At 43.3% G+C, this 24,394-nt stretch overlaps 1 protein-coding gene across 1 annotated transcript in view; it reads left to right on the top strand.

Annotated features, from left to right (window-relative positions):
* The first annotated feature begins 2,727 nt into the window (after positions 1-2,727).
* The window catches only part of SORBS1 (sorbin and SH3 domain containing 1), an 80,613-nt gene continuing 58,946 nt past the window's right edge, over positions 2,728-24,394 (top strand). Inside the window, exons 1-7 of the mRNA XM_082310113.1 lie at positions 2,728-2,831; positions 11,633-11,688; positions 12,936-13,001; positions 15,088-15,183; positions 18,201-18,320; positions 20,063-20,178; positions 23,965-24,336. Of these exons, the coding sequence (XP_082166239.1) occupies positions 2,800-2,831; positions 11,633-11,688; positions 12,936-13,001; positions 15,088-15,183; positions 18,201-18,320; positions 20,063-20,178; positions 23,965-24,336 (858 nt within the window). The 5' untranslated portion in view covers positions 2,728-2,799. The remainder of the gene's footprint in view (positions 2,832-11,632; positions 11,689-12,935; positions 13,002-15,087; positions 15,184-18,200; positions 18,321-20,062; positions 20,179-23,964; positions 24,337-24,394) is intronic.

Below are 24,394 nucleotides of genomic sequence, written 5' to 3'. Positions count from 1 at the left end.
CTGTTACCGTGATGTTGTCTTTCGCAAAGAGATGGCTATTATGGGGGAAAAATACAGCAGTGATTGTGCAGCAGTAGGTGCCAAAAAAATTGCAATGCATAGTACGCTATTACTGTGGGTTGATGGTAAAACAGCAACACTTCATAAAGCTTTTTATCCTGCGCTCAAGGTTGACTTTGGAAACAACCAAGCGATGTGGCTGTACAGCCGTGCAAAGCTTGCTGCCCAGTTCTCCCTTCACCCAAGTGGAATAGCAAACTCTGTGAAAATTCAGTTTTCCATCCAGGTGGTTGTAGCAGAAACTACTCCCTCCTCGCCAAGCTGTTTGGAGGTTGTCTAAGCTGGTTCCTGCAAAGACCAGAAGTGTTTCAGACCCAATCCTTGACCTGAACTTTCCTGTCTAAGTTTGGACCTGAGCCAGCCCCTGGATCCTTCCCTACTTTCTCTCTCCCTAGGTGCCATTCTTTCCTTCACTAGCTGTTGTTTTTACAGTATGGTTTCTACTCTCTCAACATTTTAATCATGGTCATTTTTAATACCTGAAGACAAACTATCAGAGGCTTGTTTATAAACCCCTGCTACACAGCACGCAGGGCTTCCAACTGACACTCTCTCATGTGGTCCAGGCTCCCCAACAGACATGAAGGAGATCAAGGAGGTTATCTTCGGGTGGTGAGGGAGGTCTCCTGTTGTGTACTGTTGTATAAACAAGTATGTTTCAAGTAATTAGAGCTGGTGATGACTGCACAGCTTACTTTGGACAATGTTGCAGGCTTTTTTGTTGGCTTTCCTGGTTTGCTGTTGAGAACAACATGGGGTTTTTTTGGTTTTTTTGCAGAGAGGACAGTAGGGTCTGACCATTCAAAGCATACCATTTTCCATCATCCTTTATTCTGACTATTGATATGTCTGAAATAATACTCTTCCTTCTCCACCCAAACCAAATACACCTGACTTTTAAAGGGGCTGGAGTCTAAACCTAGATCCAGACCTGAATTTTACAAATAGCCTCTGATATCTGCTGGGGTAAATGAAACCAAAACCCCAGATACGAGCTCCCCAGCATTAGTCTTTTGGGACGTGGTAGTAAATGTGGGCTCGGGGGCCCTTTGTTTACTCTAATTAGAACTACCACTGAGGTATGGAATTGGTCTTAAATGGAGTAAGATAGAGCAGCATTTTCCAACCTCGTCTAGCCCCTTAATCAATATACCAAGTCAGAATTGTGGCTATACTGGCTAACAATTAAATGCTTCATTTGGTGGGAGGTAAGTATTGGGATGCTAAAAGGTGTATTGGGGAGGAGAAAGGGGAGCTTGTGTTGCTGACAGAACCTCAGTCAGCATTTCACAGTGCATCAGTATGGGTTTACGTGTGTAGGTATTTGGCGACCTTTGTTCTGTGTCCTTCACTAACATTTTACTGAAAGAATCTGAAGGTAGAGTAAGCGTTGACCCACACAGTAACCTTTGCTCTATGCCTTTCTGCAATCAGCAACTCTTGCCATCTGTCTTGCTTTCTAGGTCTTGTTTGAATGCTGAGATGCTCACCTTGCAATAATTTTCGGTACATTATTTCAATCTGTGAGTTTGGCAGCAGATCAATGCCTGTATATGCATATTTGAGGAATCAAAATCCAGAGACAGGCTGCAGACGGAGACACTCTGGAGTGTCAGTCATGAAAGCCAGCAGTGCTTGGTGCACTGGTTGCTGTGGTCTGGTGACAAAGGACAGTACCAAGAGACTTGAGTCTCTCTCTTTCAAATTATTTCCACTATTAAGCCACCACTTGGTCTTGCATGAACCAGCCTTCAAGGTCTGATTTCAGGAAGGCTTGGTCCCAGTCATTTGTTCTGGAGACATTCACCATGGAAGGAAGGGCAATCCTGTGCTGCTACTCACCTTCCTTACCAACATGCTGCCCAGACCTGGGGATGTGTGAGTATACCCTCACCCTCCTAAAAGCTGGCACCAGCTCCACTCCAGAGCAAGTCTTGGGCTTTCTAAATGGGAGCCAAGCTGCACTGTAGTGGGGACACTCCACTCTAGGGACACCCTAGTACAGTTTGTGGCTTAAAAGCTCCCTTGATGCCTGTTACGATGCCCACGGAGTGGGCATGTAATAGCCATGCAAGCAGTTAGTTTCACTTTGTGTCATGTCAGGTACTTATGCTACAAATCTCAGCTGCCAAGTGCAGAAACTTTAGCTGCCCCTTCAGCTCCTAGCCATTGAAATAGGATCTGCTATGTCCAGTGCTAATGAAAATATTCCTGCCTTGACAAGCAGATGCTGCATGGGGTTTTTTTTGTGGTTTTTTGTTTTGTTTTGTTCTGTTTTTTCTTTTTTTTAAAAAAAAAAAAGGTGCTTTTTCAAGTACTTTCTCTGTACTTCAATATTTCTTCAAGGTCTGCCTGTCACTTCCCTTCTGAAGTGCATTCCATACCCGTGCTAGCATGGAGTGTCACCTCCAACCTTTTTCTCTTTCCTTTCCCCAGCTCCAGAGCTGCAGGAAGAGTCAGTGTCTCTCCTGATGACAGTGGCAGGGGAGTGACAGGCAGGCTGGGTGGGGGTGGTTGATGGTGAGCAAGCCTAGTGACAGGATGGGGTGACTAAGAACCAGCTGGCTAATTAAAGCACAGCAGTAGGAGGAGCAAAGTATTTAAGGGTGCCAGAGAGAGAGAGAGATGCCTCCACAAATTTCTTGTTACACCTCAGCAGCCAAGTGACTGGGCCACACAGTGAAAGGTTTCCTTAACTCTTTCGTGCCTCTTATGGAGTGAAATCAAGGGACTAAGAAAATGGCACCATTAACTGAAAAGCCTGAATCAAGGTAAGGACACTGGTATGTTTTTTTATGTTTTGACACTGGTCAAAGCCAGCCCTCCTAGAGCTGCTGTGAGCTGAACTCCCAGGACTTTACATGGCACTGGCATATGTTAATGTGCACTGAGTGAGTAGGTCTGTTGGGGCAGCACACACTGATTTTCAGATTGCTTCTTTCATTTGGATAGGTATTTCCAGTTGCTGCTTGAAAAGAGAGGAGCTACCAAGGTAGTCATTACATGGGTTTGTGTTCTCATTAAGGGAAACAGGCAGGTCCTTGCCTCCTTACCCTAATGACTGGATCTTTCTCCTGACTACTTTTATGGGAAGGGGGATTGAAAGCAATTCCTGAACGCTGATTCTGAGGCTGTTGCTAAAATGAAAGTGATGAGAAATGGATGTGGAATTCTCAGCAATATGTGAATTCGATCACCTGAGGCTAGAGGAGTCAGAGGGAAGTGAAATGAGGACTGGCTTCAGGAATGTGACTTTCTGCTATTTCTGGAGACACTTTTTAATGTCTGACTGTTGCTTAACCCAGCAGTTTGGTTTTCTCAGAGCGTTTACAGTACTGAGTAGGGGAGCAGTCACTGTGTTCTTCATTCCAGCATGTAGGTGCCTTTAGAGGCAGCACAGTCCAACAAGGCTAGCAAGCCAGCACTCCAGCCTGAATTCCCTGGCAGGCACGAGTTCACTGTCTGGCCTTGGATGCGTGACAGTGGCCAGCCTTCTGAGTTTTACTGGAACCTTTTTGTGCCTGATACTCAGGTACATGAATCGGTTCCCTGGCAATTTTTCTGGTGAAGCAATGCCTCCAGGTTGGCAAAGGCTAAGGAGAGTGACCCTGTCTAATTTCAACTTGCATCCCCAGGCTTGTCAAAGGTGCGTTGGAAGTATTGTATGCCTGGCTCCCCATATGCGTTTGCTAGACTTAGCTTTATGTGGTTCCCTGGAGGTCATTGCAGTTGTGTGCAAATGAGACCAACTCTCAAACTGGTTTTGCTTATTCTGAAAATATAAAAAGCAACCTGTAAGACTGATACATGCACTTTACTACACTGTGCCAGCTCAGCTGATTTCAGATGTTGTGTAGAATAGAGGCCTGAATCTTCCATCTCTGCGTAAAATAGGAGTATCACCTGTATACCTGGAAAAGTGTTAGCTGTTGCTTAGTGAGTGTTTGTGCAGAGCTTCAAAACAGCTACTGCTAGCAGAAGTCATAACCGAAAATTAATGTTTGGTGTGGTTGCTGCAGTGAGCACTCATTAATGCCTGTGCAATTCCTCTGCCTTACACAACTAGGAATCTCGGGATGTGTCTGGGATGGTATAAGGTGGTCTGTAGCATTAAAGTATCTGGTTTATATGTCAGAGGTGCATCAGAATCTTCTCTCTACCCTTGTTTTTGTGAATTGTTTGTAATCTGGATTTGAACTTTGTGACACTAGTCAATCTCTAATTAGTATTTCTACTTAATGCAACTTCCTCTTATTTACTGCTTCACTGTTTGAGAGTGTGTGACAGAGGTGAAGACAGCCTTTGTAGTCTTTGTTATACAAAATCATGCAAGAGAAGCTGCTGGATGTTGTTTAGATGATCTAATTGATCATATTTATAGAATGCCATTCATTGTAGTAAATGCAATGTAGTGTTCGTGTCCCTCAATCCGGTGGTCAGCTGAATGGATCCATTGTTATACATAATTAGGGCTTCTGGAATTTGGGTCTGTTTATTTACAGCCATTGTTCCGCAGAGGCACAAGTGGCCCCATATCAGAGGTGTACAGAGAGTTAAGTGCAGTACGCTGAGCACCCCAGCTGCACAGCTCTTACACGCTGTCTCACAACAGCTTGAACTCACTGAATCTTCTGTTTCTTCCAGCTGTAGTATAAAACCAGCATCCTCTTGGCTAGGTGCGGTCATTGCAGAGTCTGAAAGATTTCCTTTTTGCAAAAAGGTAAATCTGGTGTCATTGAATTAATGACGCCTTAACTGTAAACAAATCCCAATTTCAGTAGTTAACAAGCTCCCTGCCCAAATTCCTGTATGAATCTCAGTTGAGTTAAGTGTCCTGAACGGTCCCAGGTTGCGGTATGCTGTTAAATCATTTACAGCCTTCCCTCTGGAGTTGGCGACCTGCGAGCTGTGCCCGGTGAGTTCCCCTGTACAGAATGTACATGAGCTTGTTTGTAAAGTGCTTCCGTCTATGAGGCGTTAGCATACATATCACAGATAAATCTGAGCAGAAATCTCAGCTTCTGCTGCTCTCAGATGCTCTGCCTTGTGTCTCCTGCTAAGATGAATACAAGATTTTTGTTTAAAATATCCTAGAAATTTTTATTTTTCTTTCAGAAGCTTTAAAATGTACACGTGAGCTGCTTGGGCATATGGGTGTGGCACAAAGGCACTCGTTTCTTCAGCAGACGTGAATGATAAACAGGGCACAGCTACTGTCACCATGATCTCAGGCATCAAATACAAAAAACAGAAGGCAGTCATGACAGACTGGGGAGGAAGTCAAAGCCCAGTTACAGTGTATTTAAAATCTATTGTCATGAGAAGAAATGTTTTTGACTGTAAGGCTACTGATAAGAGCAGTTAACTTATCCAGAGGGAACCAGTGATGCACTGCGTGTCAAGTTACTGTTCTGTCTACTTTGTGCCAAACAACCCTCTGGATGGCTGTTTTCCATGCCCTGTGTCTGTAGCAGAGCAGGAGGCTGTTGGCTCAAGCAGGAGTCACCTTTCACCCCCACAACCCTGCAGGTATAAGTCATTGTCACTTAATGAAGGTTCAGTGGCTGATGTGAAATTATTCCAGCCTGTTTCTTTTCAGGGAGGACCCTGGAGACATCAAATCACTATCTGAACGAGCACTGACCGTAGAATTGGCTTTAGTAGACAGGGCAGAATTAGAACAGACCAAAAAAGCTGATTTACCTTTTAAACTTTGCTTTTCAGCTGTTCGGCATGTCAGCTGTAGGCTTTGCTCTCTGATTCTGTGACATTAAGCAGAGTTTAGACTTTGGACCGCCAACCTCTTAAAATCTTCCGCTATTTGCTAGATTTTAATGAGATGGGTGACAACATGCAGACCCATTGCTTTGGAAATGCTTGTTTACAGGCTTGCAAAATGAACACCCAGAGGTGCAATCACTTTCTAAAAATGAGTGGATGGGGGTGAGTGCAAGGAGGAAGAGCTGCTTAAACAGAAAAATCGTGTTAGTGCAAAACAATTTAGCTGTAGCTGTTCATGAATTAAATTTAGGTTGCAAATCAGAAACAGCATTCAAGCCATAAGAGGAATGAGTTCTGGAGCAGGCTTCCAGGAGGAGCAGTGGAGGCAGGAAACCTTACCAGTTTTAAGCTGGAACGTGAAATGTTCTTGCACAGGATTGTATGACACAGTTGCCTGCAATAGCATGGGAGTAGGCCTGATGACCCAGGAGATCCTTTTCTGCCCCCTGCTCCAAAAGCGGTGACCTTGAACTGAGTTAACTCAGGTTGCAGCTAAACTTTGTTTACTCTGAAGTTGATGACTGTAAGATGACTTAGTTCAAAAGCATCTCTGAGTTCTTAAAGCCACATCTCCTAGTTTACATTTCCTATGACTTTTATTATTCAGAGTGGCACATTTCTCTTGAATTGCACAAAAACTGGCACATATGCCCCAGATAACTTGATTTTGCCCATTAGGAAGGAAACAAACATGCACCATATTAAAAAAAAAAAAAGCAGCGATACTGCATATGAAATGTGCTATGTTTGTTTATTCTAACAGCTGTAAGTTCAATTATTTATAAGAACACCTTATCCAAGCTCGTGTTCTCTGCTGCCATTTGTTTCATTTAGTGAGCTTTCACTGCTCTCTCTCTCTGCAGTGTTAACACTCACTGAAGAGTGTGGGAAGGCTGTTGTCTTGTACAGAATTGGTATGATTCTTCTGTGTGCACTGCTTGCTTATTCATAGTCTTTTCATGACATTTATTCTTAGGAGCGCAATGTCTTCTGAAGGAATGACAGGATGTTCTTTAACCCTTAAAATAAAAATGACAGGCAATATATTTCTCTCTGTATTTCAGGATAAGAGAATGATGATATTTGGAGAGAGAGCTGATTGCCTGGGTTAACCTGGAGCTGCCTCCTGTATTCTAGTTATTTTTTCCTGCCACATTTTATGTGATACAAAGTGAGAAGTACGGAAGGGATGTGCTTTCCAGCCAGTTCCTTTAAGCAGAGGAGCCTCCTGGTAGGAGGCACTGGCTGCAGTGCAGCCCTTTGCCCACTTTCCAGATTTGGGACTCCACATTGCTGGCGTGGCTGCTTGAACAGATCATCTGGGTCGGGGACACTGGTGGCAATGTGAGAAAGGGTCTGAGCCAGGGGATAAACAAATGAGTGCTGTTAGTGGTGTGTGAGACCTGACCAGGTGAAAAGTAAGTTTTGTGATTGCTGATCATCCCTTAAGTCTGAAAGCTTACCATTTTTCTAAAAGTCTCAACTCCTAGATTATACTAACATAAATAAGAACTTGATTTTTCATTTAAGTGCAGCCACAAAACACTTGTATATGTACAAAGCTCTTGTATATGGAGAGAAAATGCTGAAATGTAAAAAAACTCAGAACTGAGAAAATAAAGCAGGAGTCCAAATCTCAGGAATATAAAGGACCTACCCAATAAGTTTTGAATGCTCATCTCATGTTTAGCAATTGTTTTAAAATCCTATGCAAGTCATCAGAGCTGTCAATAATAACAAGAGAAGAAACAAAAGGAAATGACTTTTCCCCACGCCATGCACATCAGAGCACCAAAAATAACCACCGCCTGCGACTCTTAGCTGAGATACCAGTGACTTAAGAGTGTGTGTCCTTACTCGGAACTATTAATGAGCTGTTTGTTACCCCCTGCCGTTGTAGGGGGAGTACTCGAATGTTTAGAGCATGTGAGATAATCCAGAGATGTGCTGTGCAGAAGTAGTTGCCACTTATCTGCATTCTTCCTAAATAGGCTTCTAAATGCACTGCTCTCTTTTCCACACCAAGTAGGGAAGGAGCTGCAGCCTTGGAAGAAATGTGCTGGGGGTGAAAGGGAGGAAGGAAGCGTTAAACGTCTGTCTAGAGGTATGACCGAACTGGCAAGGAGTTGGTGGATGTTACATAGGGACATTGGCATGTTCAGGGTTACAGCTGCTGGCTTATGCCCTGAGGAATTCATTACCTTTCATTGTGTTTTGAATGTCTGCAGCTTTGAAGCCTTTGTTGCTCTGTCTGTCACATTTCAGGAAAGGCATAAATTCCAGTCTGGCAAGGAGACACTGGTTAGCTGGTTAGAGCAGGGAGCTGGAGGGAGACTCTGGGAGGTTTTGGAGTTGTTTGTTTGCTTGTTTTTGAATTTATATTGTTTTGCCTGATCTGGCAGTACCGGTTTCTGTTTTTAATATTGATACGAGGGAATTTCATTTTTGGTTCGTTTTGAAAGGCTCCCTTCTGAAGCCCTGCTGTGCATCCTTGCATGTATGTGTCCAGGAACGGCTTGGCCGTGTCTACAGGATGTTCTTGAGGGGAACTGGGAGCAGCAAATGTTTCCAGGTTCACCTGCTCCCACAGCCAGCCTGTCTGGCCAACCTGGCAGGGACTGCTCTGTCTATGGCTGTACCATCCAAACACTCACGGCACACTGACTTACAGCAGGTACCTTCCCGCCTGTTACAGAGGGCAATGCTTTGCTATATTGGGGCTGTGGAGCCAGATGTGCTACCTGGCTGGACCGTGTATCTGGTCCCAAGAGCAGCCTTAAGGCTAAGATAGTCCTAATAGGACTTCAGTATGTGGTTTGGGTTAAGCATATGGGAGACAGGTAGAATGACTCTGTAGCCCTGATGCAAAAAGGCACTGAAACATGTTTGCAGCTCCAAATGTGCACCATAATTTCCTCAATCTAAACAACAGTTATTTCTACCTGCATGCAGCAAATCTGTATGCAGATCCTCAACTGATCAAAATCAACTTTTAGATGGAGTTTCTGGAGTTACGGTGCTCAGCATTGGTTGTGCTCACCCCGAGCACACTGAATCCGTTCTGTGTATGGGAACCTGCATTAAGTTCATTTGAGTGCTTGAATAATGCTGATTAGTTTCACAGTAAATGAACACTGAATGCTTTTTATTTTAATTGAATTCCATAATTGCTAGTAAGTGTGGGGATATGTGGAAAAGTCACTTTTCTAGATCTAGCTCTAATGAGTTTGTACACCTCCTCCATTTAATTTTAGCAAACTTACTTCTTTAATTATCACTTTATTTTTAACCTCAAATCACTTCTTGTGAAGAGTAATTTGTTCTTTTAAGGCCAAATAATTGTGCTTTTCTTGGTCTGAATTCTTTCCTTAATGCTTTTCTTAATGCAATGAAAGCCGGTGCTTCACACTGTAAGCAACGTCAAGACTCTTGAGTCAAAAAGACATCACTGAAATCAGAATTTTGTGGCAGTTGTGATGTCACTGTTTCTAAACAGAGATGAGACAGTTTTAAAAGTATAAAGCATGGGGTCACAAGTTTAATTGCTCGGACACTGCCATTGTGGAAGGGGACCTGTGTTGCTCTGGGATTGCAGCAGCAGTGGACGCTGCCTTTGCCCAGGCATGTGAGCTAGTATTTACTCTTTCGTCTCCTGAAAAGGTAATATGCTAGATCTTCCCCCCACCCCCCACCTTTTTTATCTTGTATACCAGAGGAAAGCATGCAACTTCTTGGGGATGCTTGGAGTGGAAGAAACTTTCTGTTGACTTGCATGAAGCCCATGGAGAGGGCCAGTGCCGAGAAAAATTTCTGGGTACCAGCAACTTCCTCAGCTTCAGAATGGCTTTAATCCTAAAGCTGAGTTGAGACTTACTGCAATACTGCCCCTTCTTGTAGTTTGCGCCCTGCCCTATGGAGGGACTTGTATTTATCCAGTGAGCTTAACTCGTAACAGTTTTCCATACGTAGAAGAGTGTGATATTGCTGCAAACCTCCTTAGCCTGGATAGCCTATCATTTTAGGCTGTTTCTTTCTGCTTTGCTTGAACTAAGGCATCTTGCTGTGACAGAAGCATATGGAGATCAGAAAGACCATTATTATTAAGTACATTTGCCTAAACTTTCAGGCTGTGTCACCCATTAGAATTTCACAGTACTTACTGGTAGTATGAAATGGTAGAAAGAAAAAGCAGATACTGTACGGGCAGGCAAAGTCAGGCAGCAGACCTTTAAGTTGGGCTTAGGATTTTTGTTGACCCATTTTAGACTGCGCCCTCCACTTCACATTGTGTTTTACTGGGATCAGCTTGGAGTTAGGCTGCATCCTGCTGAGCCTTCACGAACTCCTGATGTAGATCTTATGTGGATATTTTAATGAAGGAAATATTTAAATAATTAAGTGTTGGCAGCTTTTGCTAGGGTGGTATGCTGGAGAGCCCAGATACTGGCTGGTTTTACAGGCTGCTCTGTTACTATATTTGCTTGTTGAATTTTCTTTTCTTTCCTTTTGAGTATCTGTTGAACATGCTCATTATATTCTGGCTGGTATGAAACAAATGCTAGTTAAGAATGGGGATGCCTGAGGCAAGAGAGCAAATTCAATTCCCTGAAGGCGGTTTCCACCTCTTACAATGTTCCACTGCTGCCTCCAGTTCATGTAACAGGAAAACAAGTATCTCCAAGTCTCTTATTTAGTTTCTTGTTTCTCTGAGCAATTTTTCCTTAAACTTCACAGATTAGGGTCTTTGTTTGTGCATGATTTTGTAGCTTCAGATACCTATTTCTATTTGTGTCCTGGAAGCCATTAATTGGCTGGAGTTACACTTGATCTCACTCTCTTTAGTGCTGACTTTTGAGGGGGGAAAAAGATCGGAACACAAAATTGAAGGGTTTGTAATTCAGCCTAGGACCTTCAGAGAGTTGAGACATCTTGGCAAACACGGGCTTGTTTTGTAGAAATGCCGCTCTTTGACTATTCAAACCAACATCTGTGGTGTGACATTGAAACCTGTTCTTTCGCTGCAGGTGTCAAGTCCCTGCAGGAGTGGGCACTGGGTACGAATAGGCCCCACAGTTGTCCTCCATAGACTGTCATGACCATGAAAACTGACTTTTTTCTCCTCCGGTCCCCATCTGGTAGTTTTTCTCTTGGGTTGGTAATTTTACTGCCTTTGGTCCCAGGAGGATTAAAGCTTCTAATTTTAAAGTTTCACTTACTGGAGTCTGATCCTGAAAATATCAGCGGCACTGCAGGACTCGAAATGATTGGTGCGGAAGTTATTATGTGTTTCGGCAAATATATCTCTTCTTTATTGTAACATCTTTCAAAGGAGAGACTGACTTTGATCTGAGCAACAGATCGCCTTGAAACCTGGCAATGGTCTAAGTTGAGGGTTTTAGCTTAAAGCTTTTAGTCTCACTGAGATTTTTTTTTTTCTATTTTTTCTTAAAGGTGATGTACACTTTATATATTAGAAGCTAGCCAGATTTGCGCTTTGCTGTGTATGGACTCTTAGGCTTTAACCAGTATCTTATGATTTAATGTTGAGGGTTAGTCTTAAAGTCTGAAAGTAGTTCCTATATTGGGTGGAAATACTCTTTAATTTCTGATAATTATCAGCAAAAAATGTAACTGGTGGTTTACATAAATCCATTTGGGTTTTGAAACTAAATTTTTTGAAGAAACCGTGACTATTACCTTGACTTTTGTGATGAATGTTCAGCATCATGTCCAGTGCTGTCTGGGCAGACATGAAATATAGCGTAACCATTCTGCCTTTCACTTTAAACAGAGATAAACAAAATCCAGAAGTGAAAAAGGCAAGTCCCTCCGCCACAATGAGCTCTGGTAAGTCTGTGTTGTTTTCCACTTGCCCTCATTGGCATTCCTTTTTATTAGAAGAAATATTCCTGTCTGTTTCTGATGCAATTACTTTTTTTTTTGGACTCTTCTTCTGCCTTCCAGAAAAGAGTCAAAGCCCTTGAAAGCTCAGGGAATCTGACTATTAAAGCAACAGTGAAATGGCTTCGTTGTAAAAAGCGTCCTGGCTTCATGTTTGTGGTTTCAATTTGGCCCATAATGCTCAAAAAATGACTAGAAGCATCTTGAGCTGGAGTAGGTCACTTTAGCTTCTTTCACTTTGGAATACAAGAATTCAAAAGTATCCATTACCTGAAAAAATTATCTGAAAGAATTTGATATGTTTTAGTAGGGGTGAATGCAAAGTTTGACATCTGGATAGGAAAAAGTCAGCTGTTCAAAGAAAAATGAGGGACCAGGAAATGGGGGCTGGTTGGGAAGAGGAAAACTTTTGGGCTTGTCTGGGTAACAGGCTAAATCAGAGTGAAAAACAAAGCAGATGCCATACTGAAGTGCCGTATGTAGGACCTGTGGAATAATATTCCCACTCGATTTTAGCACCTTATTAAGTCTCAGCTGGAGTATCGTGTCCAGTTTGTAGCACCACATTTTGAGAAAAATGTGAACCATTTGGACAGAGTCCAGAGGAAAGGTAGGAGACTAATCGGGGTCTGAAAACCATGAATTTGGGAATTTGGCTTAAGCATTGATAGGTTTCCAGGTTGTGAAGCACTGGAACAGGTTGCTGTAGGGTGATGCTGGAAGTTTGTAAGAACTCGTTAGGCAAACATTGGTCAGCAGTGACAGAGGTAGATTTGTTTCTGTCATGGGTCAGGAACATAGCTTTAGATGACCCTTGGAGGTCCTTTCTAGCACTATCTTCTGTGTTTCTCTGAATTCACAAGAGCCAGTTTTATTCGTGTCAGCTGAGGATGTTGCAGACTTGAAAAATCTCTCTTGAAAATCTCGTCACTGAGCTGGATGCCATATGCACATACAGAGACAGTCCCTGTTTAAAAGAGGCTGCGATCCAGGTAGGCAGAGGGAAAGGAGAAACAGGGGTGTCATCCGAGGGAGTTTTGTGTCTCCAAGCAACGTCTCCTGAGATAGCAGGAATACTTCCTAGTTCCTGAATCAAATAGTGCTGACCCATGGCATCCCCTCATAGTCAGAGGTTAAATTCAGTTGCAGAGGTTTTAACCCAGAAGTAATCTGCTTCTTCATTTATCTTACAGAACACGAAGAAATTGATGTTGCAAAAACTGTTGTCAATGGGCTGAGCAGCAATGGACAAGAAAAAGGTGGGTTAAGAGCTTCAGAGACATCTCTGCAGCTCCCCCTGCATGTCAGCTGCGTGATGTGGTTGAATTCCCCGGACATTCACTACAGCAGGGGTTTCCAAATTTAGTTTGCTTGGCGACTGATACAAGAAAAGCCTTGTGCTGCACCATAGCAGCAGCAGCAGCATTTCTTAGCTGAACAAGCGTTCTTTGTCTCTTAAAGGTGGCAGGCTGGATTTGCCTCTTTGTATATTTTTAGTGCTGTTTTGAGGAAAGCTGTGCAGTACTTGTAGTACTTGTGGGCACCTGTGAATCAATATCTTAGTGTGTTTGGACACCATGGGTTTGTGGGTGCCTATGTGTGAATCCTGTTAACTTCAGTAGGAGGTGAAGGTTTGAGCCCAGGATTAAAGGGCAGGAACTAACCATTTAAGTAATAAAAAAAATCTGTCATTAGCAACAATGATTTAAAACCCAAAGTTACCTAAACAAACCAGTCTTCATGTTAACATCAGCAGGTTTGCAGTGTCCTTTATAGCATTCAATATTGTATAGTGATGGTGTGTGTTTTGGCAGGGTGAAAGTATGTGGTTGTATGGGTTGGTTTTCTACGGGTTTCATTTCCTTTCTTTTCCTTTTATGTCTTCTTATAGTGGTTAGTATTTTGACTGCATTGTGGATGGATGGATTCAGTCAGTTACAGAGCAGAACAGAATTAGGGTTGTTTCCTAAACCACAGGCTGTTTGGATTTGGGATCTATTGTATTTGCAGGGTCTCTGGTGCTCAGGGAGGAGCATGGAGAACAGGGTTTGATTTGGGTTTCTCTTTTATAAAAAAAAAAAGAATTTAGAACAATCCCATCAAATTAAAAATTAATGATTTTATGAGGTTTGAAAAAATTCTGTGAAGCTCTTCCCCCATCCTTTTGCTTGAGAGCCCTTTTCTAAGTTGGTGAAGTCTGTGCTTTCCAGTTTTGCTAGGGACCAGAAAGATCTGCCACAAGAGGGGGTGTACACGCCACCCTGGTGTCAAAGCCTCCCTCAAGCTGGCCCAGTATCAGTGTGTAAAGTATTAGAAATGTGGTTCCTCTTACTCCTGATCTTGCAGGCCTGAGAGATGGCACGGAATGTGAGGAGGCATCTAGCATTTTTCAGTTAATACGTGCAGAAAGCTAATAGGTTTTAAAGGAGAAAATCCTGGCTCTGCAGAAATCAAAAGCGCAACTCAAGTTATTCTGGTAGAGCCATGATTTACAAGATGTTTATCTTGCCAGATCCTGTTGAGCTTCACCTCTCAGTAGTTTTGCCTTTGCTTTTTTTTACCAGCTCCCCTCCCTTTTTTTTTTTAAGACTTCCACATTAGCTGCAGTACAGAGGCTGAGAGAGAAAATACCAACTGTTTTGGACAGTTTTGTAACAATTGCTACAGTTTTGCACAGTGTGACGTATGGTTTTCCCCTATGTTACTACATCTAGTATAATTAGTGTGCTAGCTGATGGAGTCCAGTAGAAATCTCTTCAATTTACTGTTTAAATGGATGGATTTTTTTTTTTTTTTAAGGGGTATTTTCATGCTACCCTTTGACATGGGACTGTTTTCAAGATTATTTCACATTTTGATTCCTTCTGTTGCTGAACTTGTAAAATATGTGCCATAAAATCCAGAATTCATGTAATGTGGCTAGTTTAATGTTCCTCTCTCAACTTTTCAATCCTTGTTTTTTCACTTTGTTTTAACTGAGCCATATTAATGTTAACTTAACAGTTTTATTTTTGCATGTAGTGTATCTCAGCTAAATGATTACACTAAAATTTTTTATGGCTTCTAAAAACTAATGCTTCCAGATTCTTTTCGCCTGCAGCATAGCGGCAGTCAGCAGTTAGTCAATTCAGCAAGCAGTTCTGTATGCTGCATAAAACAGACACGTCCTGAATGAGGGCGAACGAAGGGATATTTTTAACGGTTGCATCACTGCTCTCTGGACTGCTTTTGTATTTGAAATTTCCTGCTATTGTGTCTCCAAGTACATTAGAAAATTTTGTGGCATGCTTCCCAAACTCTGTTCTTCCCTTTTTGGATGTGCCATTTACACTTTTGTGTTTGCAGCTGTTGACGTCCCTTTATGTACACGCTCTATTTCTGCCGTTAAAATAATCCCTGTGAAGAAAGTGAAAAGTTCTCCTCACCTAGTGCTGCCTACAGGTATCTTCTTCCTTTCTCCCCCCCGCCATGCATTAGTTGGCCATCATTCTTTCTCTCTCTCCCGCCCCGCCCCGCTTCACCCACGCGCTTTGGCTAGTTTTCAGCTTCGTCCTCTTCTCACTGTTTCCAGAGCTGCAGATTTCATCAGTAGGTAATAAAGTTAGCTCTTGATGGCATAATACACTGTTCTCAATTATGCTGCTCCTCTGCAGACATAATTGTGTCTACTTGAATCTGGGATCATTGTAAGCTCTTCTGCTAATGCTTGGTTATGAATAATATTGTTATTACAGCCTTGTTTTGAACCAAACTCCTGATGAACCAAAGAATGTTTCCTGCCTATCTTTAGTCTTTATGAAAGTAAATGGATGTCAGAGATGGTATTTTATAGGTTTAAGCATCATTCAATGTTGGTGGGATGGTTTTGTTTTTCTGTATATACATTGACTTTACAGAATCTTTATATGGATAAATAAGGATGTTAGGCTGTCTGTCACCCCCTTCCCAAGCACATGTTTTCCCACTAAAAGTACAAGATTATTTTTGTACTTTGCTGGATTTGGACAGTCAGACTAGTCTAGCTGATACTGCTTGTCTCTCCTAATATGTCACACGTCCTCTGTTGGACTAGTACAGTGCTAATACGTTTATTACCATCTGCTGGATTTCTATTGCTGAGAGATTCAGGTTTTTGTTTTCTGTCACTTCACCTAAATTGTGAGGGAATTCAACATCTTAGGTATTTGTCTTCCTCTCCCAAATTGAAATAGTCTGACTATTTTATTTTCAAACCTTTTCAAAACATTTTAATTTTGTTGAGTTCAGAACATTTTTTCTGATTCTTATTGTTTTGATTCAGTATACAGGTTTAATATGTTATATGAAAATAAAAAGTGTTTTGATTCCCAAATTTGATTCTTCTCCAATATGATGGAGACATTTATGGCATGGTGAACTAAGTGTTTCCATTTCTCTCAAGTGCCTGTGAAGGGAATCTAGGTGTAGCAGCGTAGGAGAACAGCTACCCTGCACTCTCTGTGGATGTCTAAATCAGGCCTGGTGACTCCCAACAGTGTGTCCATGCCTCAGAGTTACAGCACTCTTGAAACTGGAGTCCGAGAGCTTAAACCTTTGTCCTCTGGTTTGAAAGTGGGTCCGTAGAGTTCTCAGGCTGCATGTTGTGCAGATGGGAACGATAGCTGGAACTGGACTCTGGACAAAAGGAATCCTGACCCTATCTGGATCATGCAAAAATCAGTCAGAGAAGTCAACTTCTATTTCACCAGGCATGTGGGTGACCTTAAGGCATGATCAGTTGTGTGGTATGAGTGCAAATGTGGCATATTTAAGGATTAAGCGGCATTTGATATCTCTGTGTGGATAGTCTTTCCCCTCACAGAGGCTGCCTCAATGCTGCCTGAAGGAAGTAAAGTCTGAACTGTAGGAAGTATCCTCTGATTCGCTACTTATTCCATCCTTTCTTCAGTCCTAAGTGTGGATCTGAAGCTATGCTTTTTGTGAAAGCCCTAAAGCATTGGAAGCCCACATAAAAGCTTGAACTGTGGCGATTCCAGCGTAGAGGGCTTTCGATGTGAGCCAGGTGTTTGACATTGGTTGAGTCTTTCCCCCTACTGCTGTTGTCCATCTGGCACTATTGATGTTTCTCTATATTGTGGCCACCTTGGCTGTGGTTTGTGTGTTTTGCAACCTTAGCTGAGGTGTTGTCATGGTCTCTAGGCACTGTACTGGTGTGGATTTAATGGGGCATTATTGTACTGAAATCAGCCAGGGAATATTGATCTGCACAAACGTGGGCTGTTGTCAGGGCAATAAGAAGCAGTCTTTGCTCCCTCTGTCCAGTCTGAAGGCATAACTTTCATTATAGTAACAGTTCCTAGAGAGGAGCTGCATCCCTCCCCGTGCAGAGATAGCATGATCCTCACCCCATTAAAATAAAAATCATTGTGTTATCATTTGTGTTACGCAGCATATGCTCAGTACCTCTTCAGGCTCCCTGCGCGGTGTCGTGGTAGGGCTAGTACCTCTGTTAGGTAGGTCAAAGTGAAGCCTGATGGCAGCTGCAGGGTCAGTAATAGTGCATGAGAAAGGGAGGTGATGTGTTTTCCTGTGGAAGTTAAGTGAGAGACTCTTTAGGCATATTGTTTCTATAGGTATCTTAGCAGAAACAACTCTCTGGAAGGATTTTAAGTAAGGGAAGGAAGATAGCCTTGAAGTCCTGGTTTGTTATTACTTCATAGGATGACAGGAGGAAAAAAAAAACCAAATCCATGGACTGAAGTGCACAAAGGTAAGCCTGCACAGAAGTTGTGCTGGATCGGGCCTCAGAAAGGATGCTATCATGATCTGGTGTCTGGCTCACAGGGTGATCTGAACAGGTATATGTTAAATCTCCTTCTAGCTTTTGGGATTTGGGTTCCTATGTCAGAAGGTGAAACACTGCCATGAAACGGGGAGAGATGGCAAGGAGGTGGCTTGCAGTACCCTGCCTTTAGATCATATTCAGCATAGTTACAAGATTTTATCCTCCAGTGGTCATAAGACTTCTTTCTTCTCTTTCAATCCTGCACAAAAGGCATTTTTAAGGCTTCAGCACGCAAATTGTATTGCTTTATACCACTGGGACATCCCTATAGAAGAGCCACAGGTATAATGGTAGTATGTCCTTGCTAGTACAATATCTCCACACAAAGCAGACCAAATAAAGCAAATGGACCTGTGAAATTTGGTTCAAGCACTCATCCGTTTTTCCTCCTTTCTGCAGCTCTGGTACACTGACTCAGAACTTACTTCTACATTCATCAGTTACATGAATATGAAACTGCTTTGATTTCTCAATGCTTTAAATCCAGAGCTAATCTTCATCTCCATAAACGTTACTAGATTGATTCACCCAGAGGCAGCCGTGCTAAAATTACTCCATAGAGCTCTGATGGCTCCTAATAGCTTTGTATCGTCTGTTTCAATGTGTCTCCACTGTGTATGTGCATTTCCTGTAGAAACGGATCCCACTAAAGTCTGCAGCGGAAAAGGAGCTGTGACCCTCCGCGCATCTCCAGCCTACGAAGAGAATCAGAATATCACTTCGCCATGTCCTCAGGTTGTTGAGCAACCTGAAAGTAAGTGGGTGGAAGGTTAACTGGAATATGTTACTCACAATAAGATCAAGTGAGCTCAGTCTGGGGTCTTGGCGTGACTTTTTTAAGCTACGATTTAAAGCCCAAAATCCCATAGCATAGTTGGAAACCTCTTGCGAGAACCAGACCAGTGGAGGGAAACTGACTCCTGTTCTCTCCTAGTGCAGGTTTCGTGACTACTCACTCATTGGCTTAAGTTTGTTTACAGCTCCCTTCTGCTGTCAGGAGTGCCAAAAGCTCTCAGATTTTTTTTTTTTTTTTTTTCTCCTCTCCTGGAAGGCCCATGTCACCTCCTTTTATCCCAGGCGTGAGGTGGAACAGAAAGAGGGCAAGTGGTGCTACTGCCACTGTAGCATTCACTTGGGTTGTCAAGGGAGCGGGGACAGCGTCCCAGACAGACAGTGTTGTCACAGAGTTCTGCCATCTTTCAATAGCAGACATGTAATTACTTAATTGTAGGAGACAGGCAAAGCATAACAAACCTGGCCAGCATCGTGGGTCTGGCAGAGAGGATGAACTCCCAAAGGGAAGATGCCGTTAAGGGGGGAGGGGGTCGAACTTGCTCTTGAAAGCAAAGCATACATCGTTTCTGACTGTATTGTTGGACAAAGGGCAATTCCATTAATTCCAGCCCCAATGTGCTACTTTCTGCTCTGTCTTCTCCTCCCATTCTGCTCCACCCATGACCTACCCTCTTTTCATGCTTGCCATTCTCTGTTTCTTCACTCCTACCCCCCACCACTGCCTCTCTCCTTTCTGTTGATGGCTTCATAAATTTCCAGCAGCCTGAATGGCAATGAGCCCATTACTATGGAAATCAGCTCATTAATACTTCCTGTTCTTACTCTCTCAGTCGCTTAGTGAAATGTACTTTGGAGCTGGAAGAGCTTTTTGCATATAACTTAAACAGCAAAATGGGTAGAGGGGTGGGGAGGTGCCCAGTGGGAGGTGGGTAAATAGGTGATGAGACCAGTGCACCTACCTGCAGGGACTGGGTAGTAAAGTGACATCATATTTTATAACTCCCTTCATGCACATGCACTTAGTCTACAAAACCTGAACCATTTGTTGGCAGTCCTTTATCTCAGTTAATAATATATAGTGATGTTAATAAGGGATAGATATGTCTTCATAGCTGTATCATGGCTGAATACGGGGTCCCTACATTTCCAGTAATTTGGATGTCAAGCTGCAGCTTTAGAAAGTAGCTAGCTGGGCTGCCTTTTTGCCTCTGAAATAAGAATGTCAATGAACAATTGTTTCTTCATTGCTCTGAATGAATTGCCTTGTGTTTACAAAGGTCAGAAACAAGGAGGGCATCATGTTTAGGGCTGGTCTCTATGGTAATTAGGCAGCCCTGTCAGAAAGCATTTTATGTGTGAAATGAAGTAGCTCGACACTTCAATTGGTACGTGTTTTCTGTAAATGTAATGGTTTGTTTTTTCCCCTTTCTTTTCCTTTATGCCTGTCCTCCACCCCCACCTCTTCTATCCCTCCTTCCTTTGAAACGCTTAGGTCTGGAGCCAGAAAACCCAGAAACAGGTACAAACATTGGCTGCTATGTTGTTGCTTCTGTTGCTTTCTTGGAAATATTTCTTGTTGCCTGGGAAAAAAAAAAAAAGAAAGGGGGGAAAAAAAAAAAGGGAAGAAAAGAGTCCCCTCCTTTCGCTCGTTCTGTAGCTGGAGGGAATCCTCTGTAATCTGAGTTTTGTTTCCTCTCGTAGATGATTGGAGGTCGTCATCTAACACTGATGCCAATGGGGATGCCCAGCCATCTTCTCTGGCTGCCAAGGGTTATAGGAGTGTGCGTCCGAACCTTTCCTCAGACAGCAAGCCACAGGTAAGCCTTTCTTCTGTGACCCTGAGGGTGATCTTCTGGGTTCAAGCACTGGATTCGTGGTCAGGAGTCCTGGGTTGAACTCCAAATTTTGCTGCAATCTTGGGTAAGTTGCTGTGCCTCAGCTTTTCCTACCTTTAAAATGGGGGCAACACTGATGTCAGCAGAGTGCTGGGGAGCTCGTGTATTCAGGCACACCACAGTGTTTCCTTGGTGGATGAAGGAGGAGGACAACGCTATTTGTTTGCGAGAAAAAAGGTGAAGTAGTCATCTATTACTGTTTTGCTTTTTTGTTGGTCTGTTTCCTAGAGGTTGCTGTAAGCTGAAAGCAGAGTTACACCCTATGTTAAAAAAAAAGATATTGGGGAAATGCCTTTCATTTTTAACACTGTAACTGATACAAGCCAACAAGAGAAAAGTTATTTGTACCTGAAGGTGAATTGTTGAAGTCAATGTCTTAAGAGAAGTGTAATTTCATCCTTTTTCTTTTGGATGGTTGGTCTGCATAGAAGCAGTCTGAAAGCTGATAAGGAAACCCTTTGTTAGAAACCACTTTCTTGTTTGAAACAAAGTCCCTGTCAGGGTGACTGCTCTCATCATCAGGGACCTACAGCAATGCCACAGGACAGACACCGTTCCTGAAATTGTAAGTGAAAGTGGAAGAAGGCGCAACTCAGATGAAGGCATGGGAAGGAGCGGCACCCTAAAGGAGAGACCCATTTACTGCCTGATACTTACAGCTGTCCTGTAGTCCCTCATTGATCTTGTTGATGAACAGAGAGAGTGCTGATGCACATAGTACTTCTTATAGAAGTCTCAAGGACTGCTGTCCAAACTAAGCTGAAATGGAAGAAAATGGAAAACAGCAATTGCAGGCGATTAATTGGTATTTCCTGATAATACTACGCAGTGGTAAAGTGAGGCTTCACCTAACCTAGGGAAATATTGTGGCACTCTAAAGACTCCAGACTGAAACTACTGTCCTTAAGGAATCAAAAGGAGTGAGCCTGTTCCAGAACCAGAAGCTTTTCAGAAGGAGCACTTACCAATGCACTTCTCTACTCCCTTACACATCAGGGAAGGGGGGGAAAGAGGGGCAGCACGAGGACAGTAGATCTTGGGACAGCACCTGTGATTTTATGAAGCTACTCTAGGTCTATATCTATGTAATAAGAGGTGCTGGCCACAACCTGTCATATGTGGATGAATTTTAAAGGAGGTATTTTTTTCAGATTTGAATGTTGCAAGCTGTTAAAGGCATCTTCATTCTCTGGTTTTGGCCACTTTAGCAACAGTTTAGCCAGCCTTTGCCTATAAAGATATGAAAACAGGGTGTGGGTAAAACCTACTTTCATAGTCTCCAGAGGGTTAATTTGCAAGAATGCAGGGAACTACTGTTCACTAGGTGGGTGTTTTAGTTCTCTTCCTTTCAGTAGTTTATAGTTTTCAGCTACTGGCAACAAAGCAATAAATAAAAGGAAACCTTTCTATTGCTAAGTTATTTTACTTCAAAACAGTTTGGCTTTTAGAAAAAATTCACTGTAATTGAAGTTGGAGTTGCAGTCGGCAGGCAGTTGTGGAGTTAGCAACCTATATGTTGCAAAGTACCAAAAACAATAAAGCTTTTTTTTATTATTTACTAGAAGCAGGATTTCTCTGTCAGTGATCTTGATTCTGGAGGCATATTCTTATGAACTCAGTTCTTCAAGAAACTGTAGTTGTTCTGGTCTTCCTGAAATCATTTTCAGGACTGAAAAATCCTGAAGAGAATTCAAGAGCTAGCTTTTAGAAGGAAGAAATGCTGACTTTTTACTTAGCCAGCTGTGGCAGGCTGTAGTACTCACATGATGTCTGCTTCATTAGCACTGGTGAAACTTCACAATGTTCATTTTTTGGCAGTGTACTTAACATGAAGCAGAGATGGCCTAGAGCTCTGAATGTGGCTTTGCGCTTCAAATGTCCCCGGTGCTGGGAAGTATTTAGTTACACAGGCATGAGCCTGGGTTTAGTTAGGCAGGATGTTAAATCTTGACTCAGGCTTTCCCAGGGGCATGGTGGGTATTGCTGTGCAGGCCTCTCAAAACAATATGGCACTGAGATTTATTTAGCCCAGAGAGAGAAACATGCAGGCAGGGACTTGAGAGCTGGGTAGGGTTTGCCTGCTGCAGTGAGCAGTGCTAAGAAAGAGAGAATGTGTGAGATGATGTGTGTGAGTGAGTTCTGCACTGGCCTTCCAGATACTGTATTTGCTTTTTGTTCTTGCTGTATTAAAACCTGCTTAACCCAAGTCTAATGACCGAATTCATTCTTCAAATTTATTTATTTTTTCCTTCCTTTTTCCTTTCATTTGGTGTTGCTTCCTCTCTCCCTCTCTTCTTTCTTGACTCTGCCTGGGCAGGCCCCTGCTCCTCCCCGTCCTCCTCTTCCCAAAGAGGAAAGCTTTGCATGGCGTCCTCGCACTGACACTAAAGTGACCAACCTGTTGCCAGTGCCCATCATGGACTGCGTGTACCTGAATGCACCCAAGCCTTATACGCAACGTGCATCACCAAGTGCCAGTGCACGGTGTTATTTCTCATCACCTACCCCCTATGGGGCTGTCCCCAGTGGGAAGCAAGGCTTGCCAGCAGGGAATTCTCCCTCTTCAGGCCCCAAAGATGAGGTGCATGCTGGGCAGCCACTCTTGGGAGGTCGCTCCTCATCGGATGCATCATCCATACAACGTAACCCTGACAGGGCAGATCCCAGTAGTAAGGCTGGAATGAATTCCAGTCATGAGACGAAGGCGGATAAAAAGGTCACCAAACTATATGTAGCTTGTTTATCTAACAGCACTTGCTCAGCCGCATCTGAAAATTCCACTGGCACTGCACATGACCCAGCAGCCAGCACCAGTTTGGGCGCTGAGCTCACTCAGGCACCAGCCACCAACATTGTTTCCTCTGTAACAGATACTGGAAAGTCTCTTCCTGCTCCTCCTCCTCCTCCTGTTCCTCCCAGGCCGTACTTTTACATTGTCCTCAGTAAAGACGCAGTTAGTTATGATGCGGGCCAACCTTCCTGGACTCAGTCATCACCTCCGCAAGCTGTGAGGGACAGAGTGCTAGAGCCCCAGAGCACAGCTGCCACAGAGGACAGGATGAGAAAAGAGCCTTACCTTACTCAGCAGCGACAGCCACCATACAAGGCAATGGGACGCAGCATGGTACATGTTTTCTCCATAACCTTATTTTCTTTCAGCCGTGTGAACGGTGCTTTAATTCATTAAAATGTTCCCTTAATGCTTTATTCCCCTCCTACCTAATTTCTGAGCACTCCTTGTGCCACCTGAGTCTTATGGTCTTCTACTTGATAATACGTAACACCCTATGCGTGCCCCCCCCCCCCAACATTGATCTGTGTGTTTGTGCGTGTGTGGTGTTTGTAGGGGGTTGGGTTGGGCAGGCGAGGATCTTTCTATTTTAGGGAGGTGTAAACGAAGCAAACTCTGTAATGTGATGGTTAGTGCTTCTCAAGTGATGGTGAATGCAGAGCTGTTCTGTGGTTTGGTTTAGCCTCACTGCACAGAACTGGGGAAGAGGGGTGGTGAGGGGAAGGAAGATTTTTGTGAAAAACCATGTGTGTTCATAGAGGCCAGGGCTGCAAGCCTGAAGAATTGTGTCTCCCTAAGGAAAGAAAATCTGTTGGGCTTCATATCATTTTGGGTGCATCCTTGCATGACGCTATATGGCTGCGTTAGACTAAAGTACCAATCTCCCCCGTTGCATAACAACACCTTGTTTCCTACAGGATGCCACTGCCACCACCACAGCTCAGCCTGGGGTTATAGTAGTCCCCCTCCTCCAGGTTAATCCAGACAGACAGCAAGAAGGCAGCTCCAGCACTCCACCACCGCCTCTGGTTCCTTTCGGGCAAGGCTCCGTATTCCCTGAGACTGTTTCTCCTGGCTCACCCTTGACTTTTCCGACTCTAGATGATTTCATTCCCCCACATCTCCAGAGGGGTTCCCACCATAACCAAGCACCCTCTGCATCTGGCACATTACCCTCTGTTTACCCGAAACTGCCATTCTTCTCATCACCACCTTCACTTGTCCCTCCAGTCACGGGGGCTTTGCACAGGGGCTTGAAGCCTGAAATCACTGGAGTCATCTCACATACAGTAAGCTTGCCAAGTACCTTCCTCGCCCTTTTCCTAAATTTATATTCCCAGATTAAAA

Source organism: Platalea leucorodia (genome assembly GCF_965183815.1).
Source record: "Platalea leucorodia genome assembly, chromosome: 4".
NCBI lineage: Eukaryota > Metazoa > Chordata > Aves > Pelecaniformes > Threskiornithidae > Platalea > Platalea leucorodia.
Note: the sequence above shows the minus strand (reverse complement) of the source record. Positions and strands in the feature narration are given on the sequence as shown.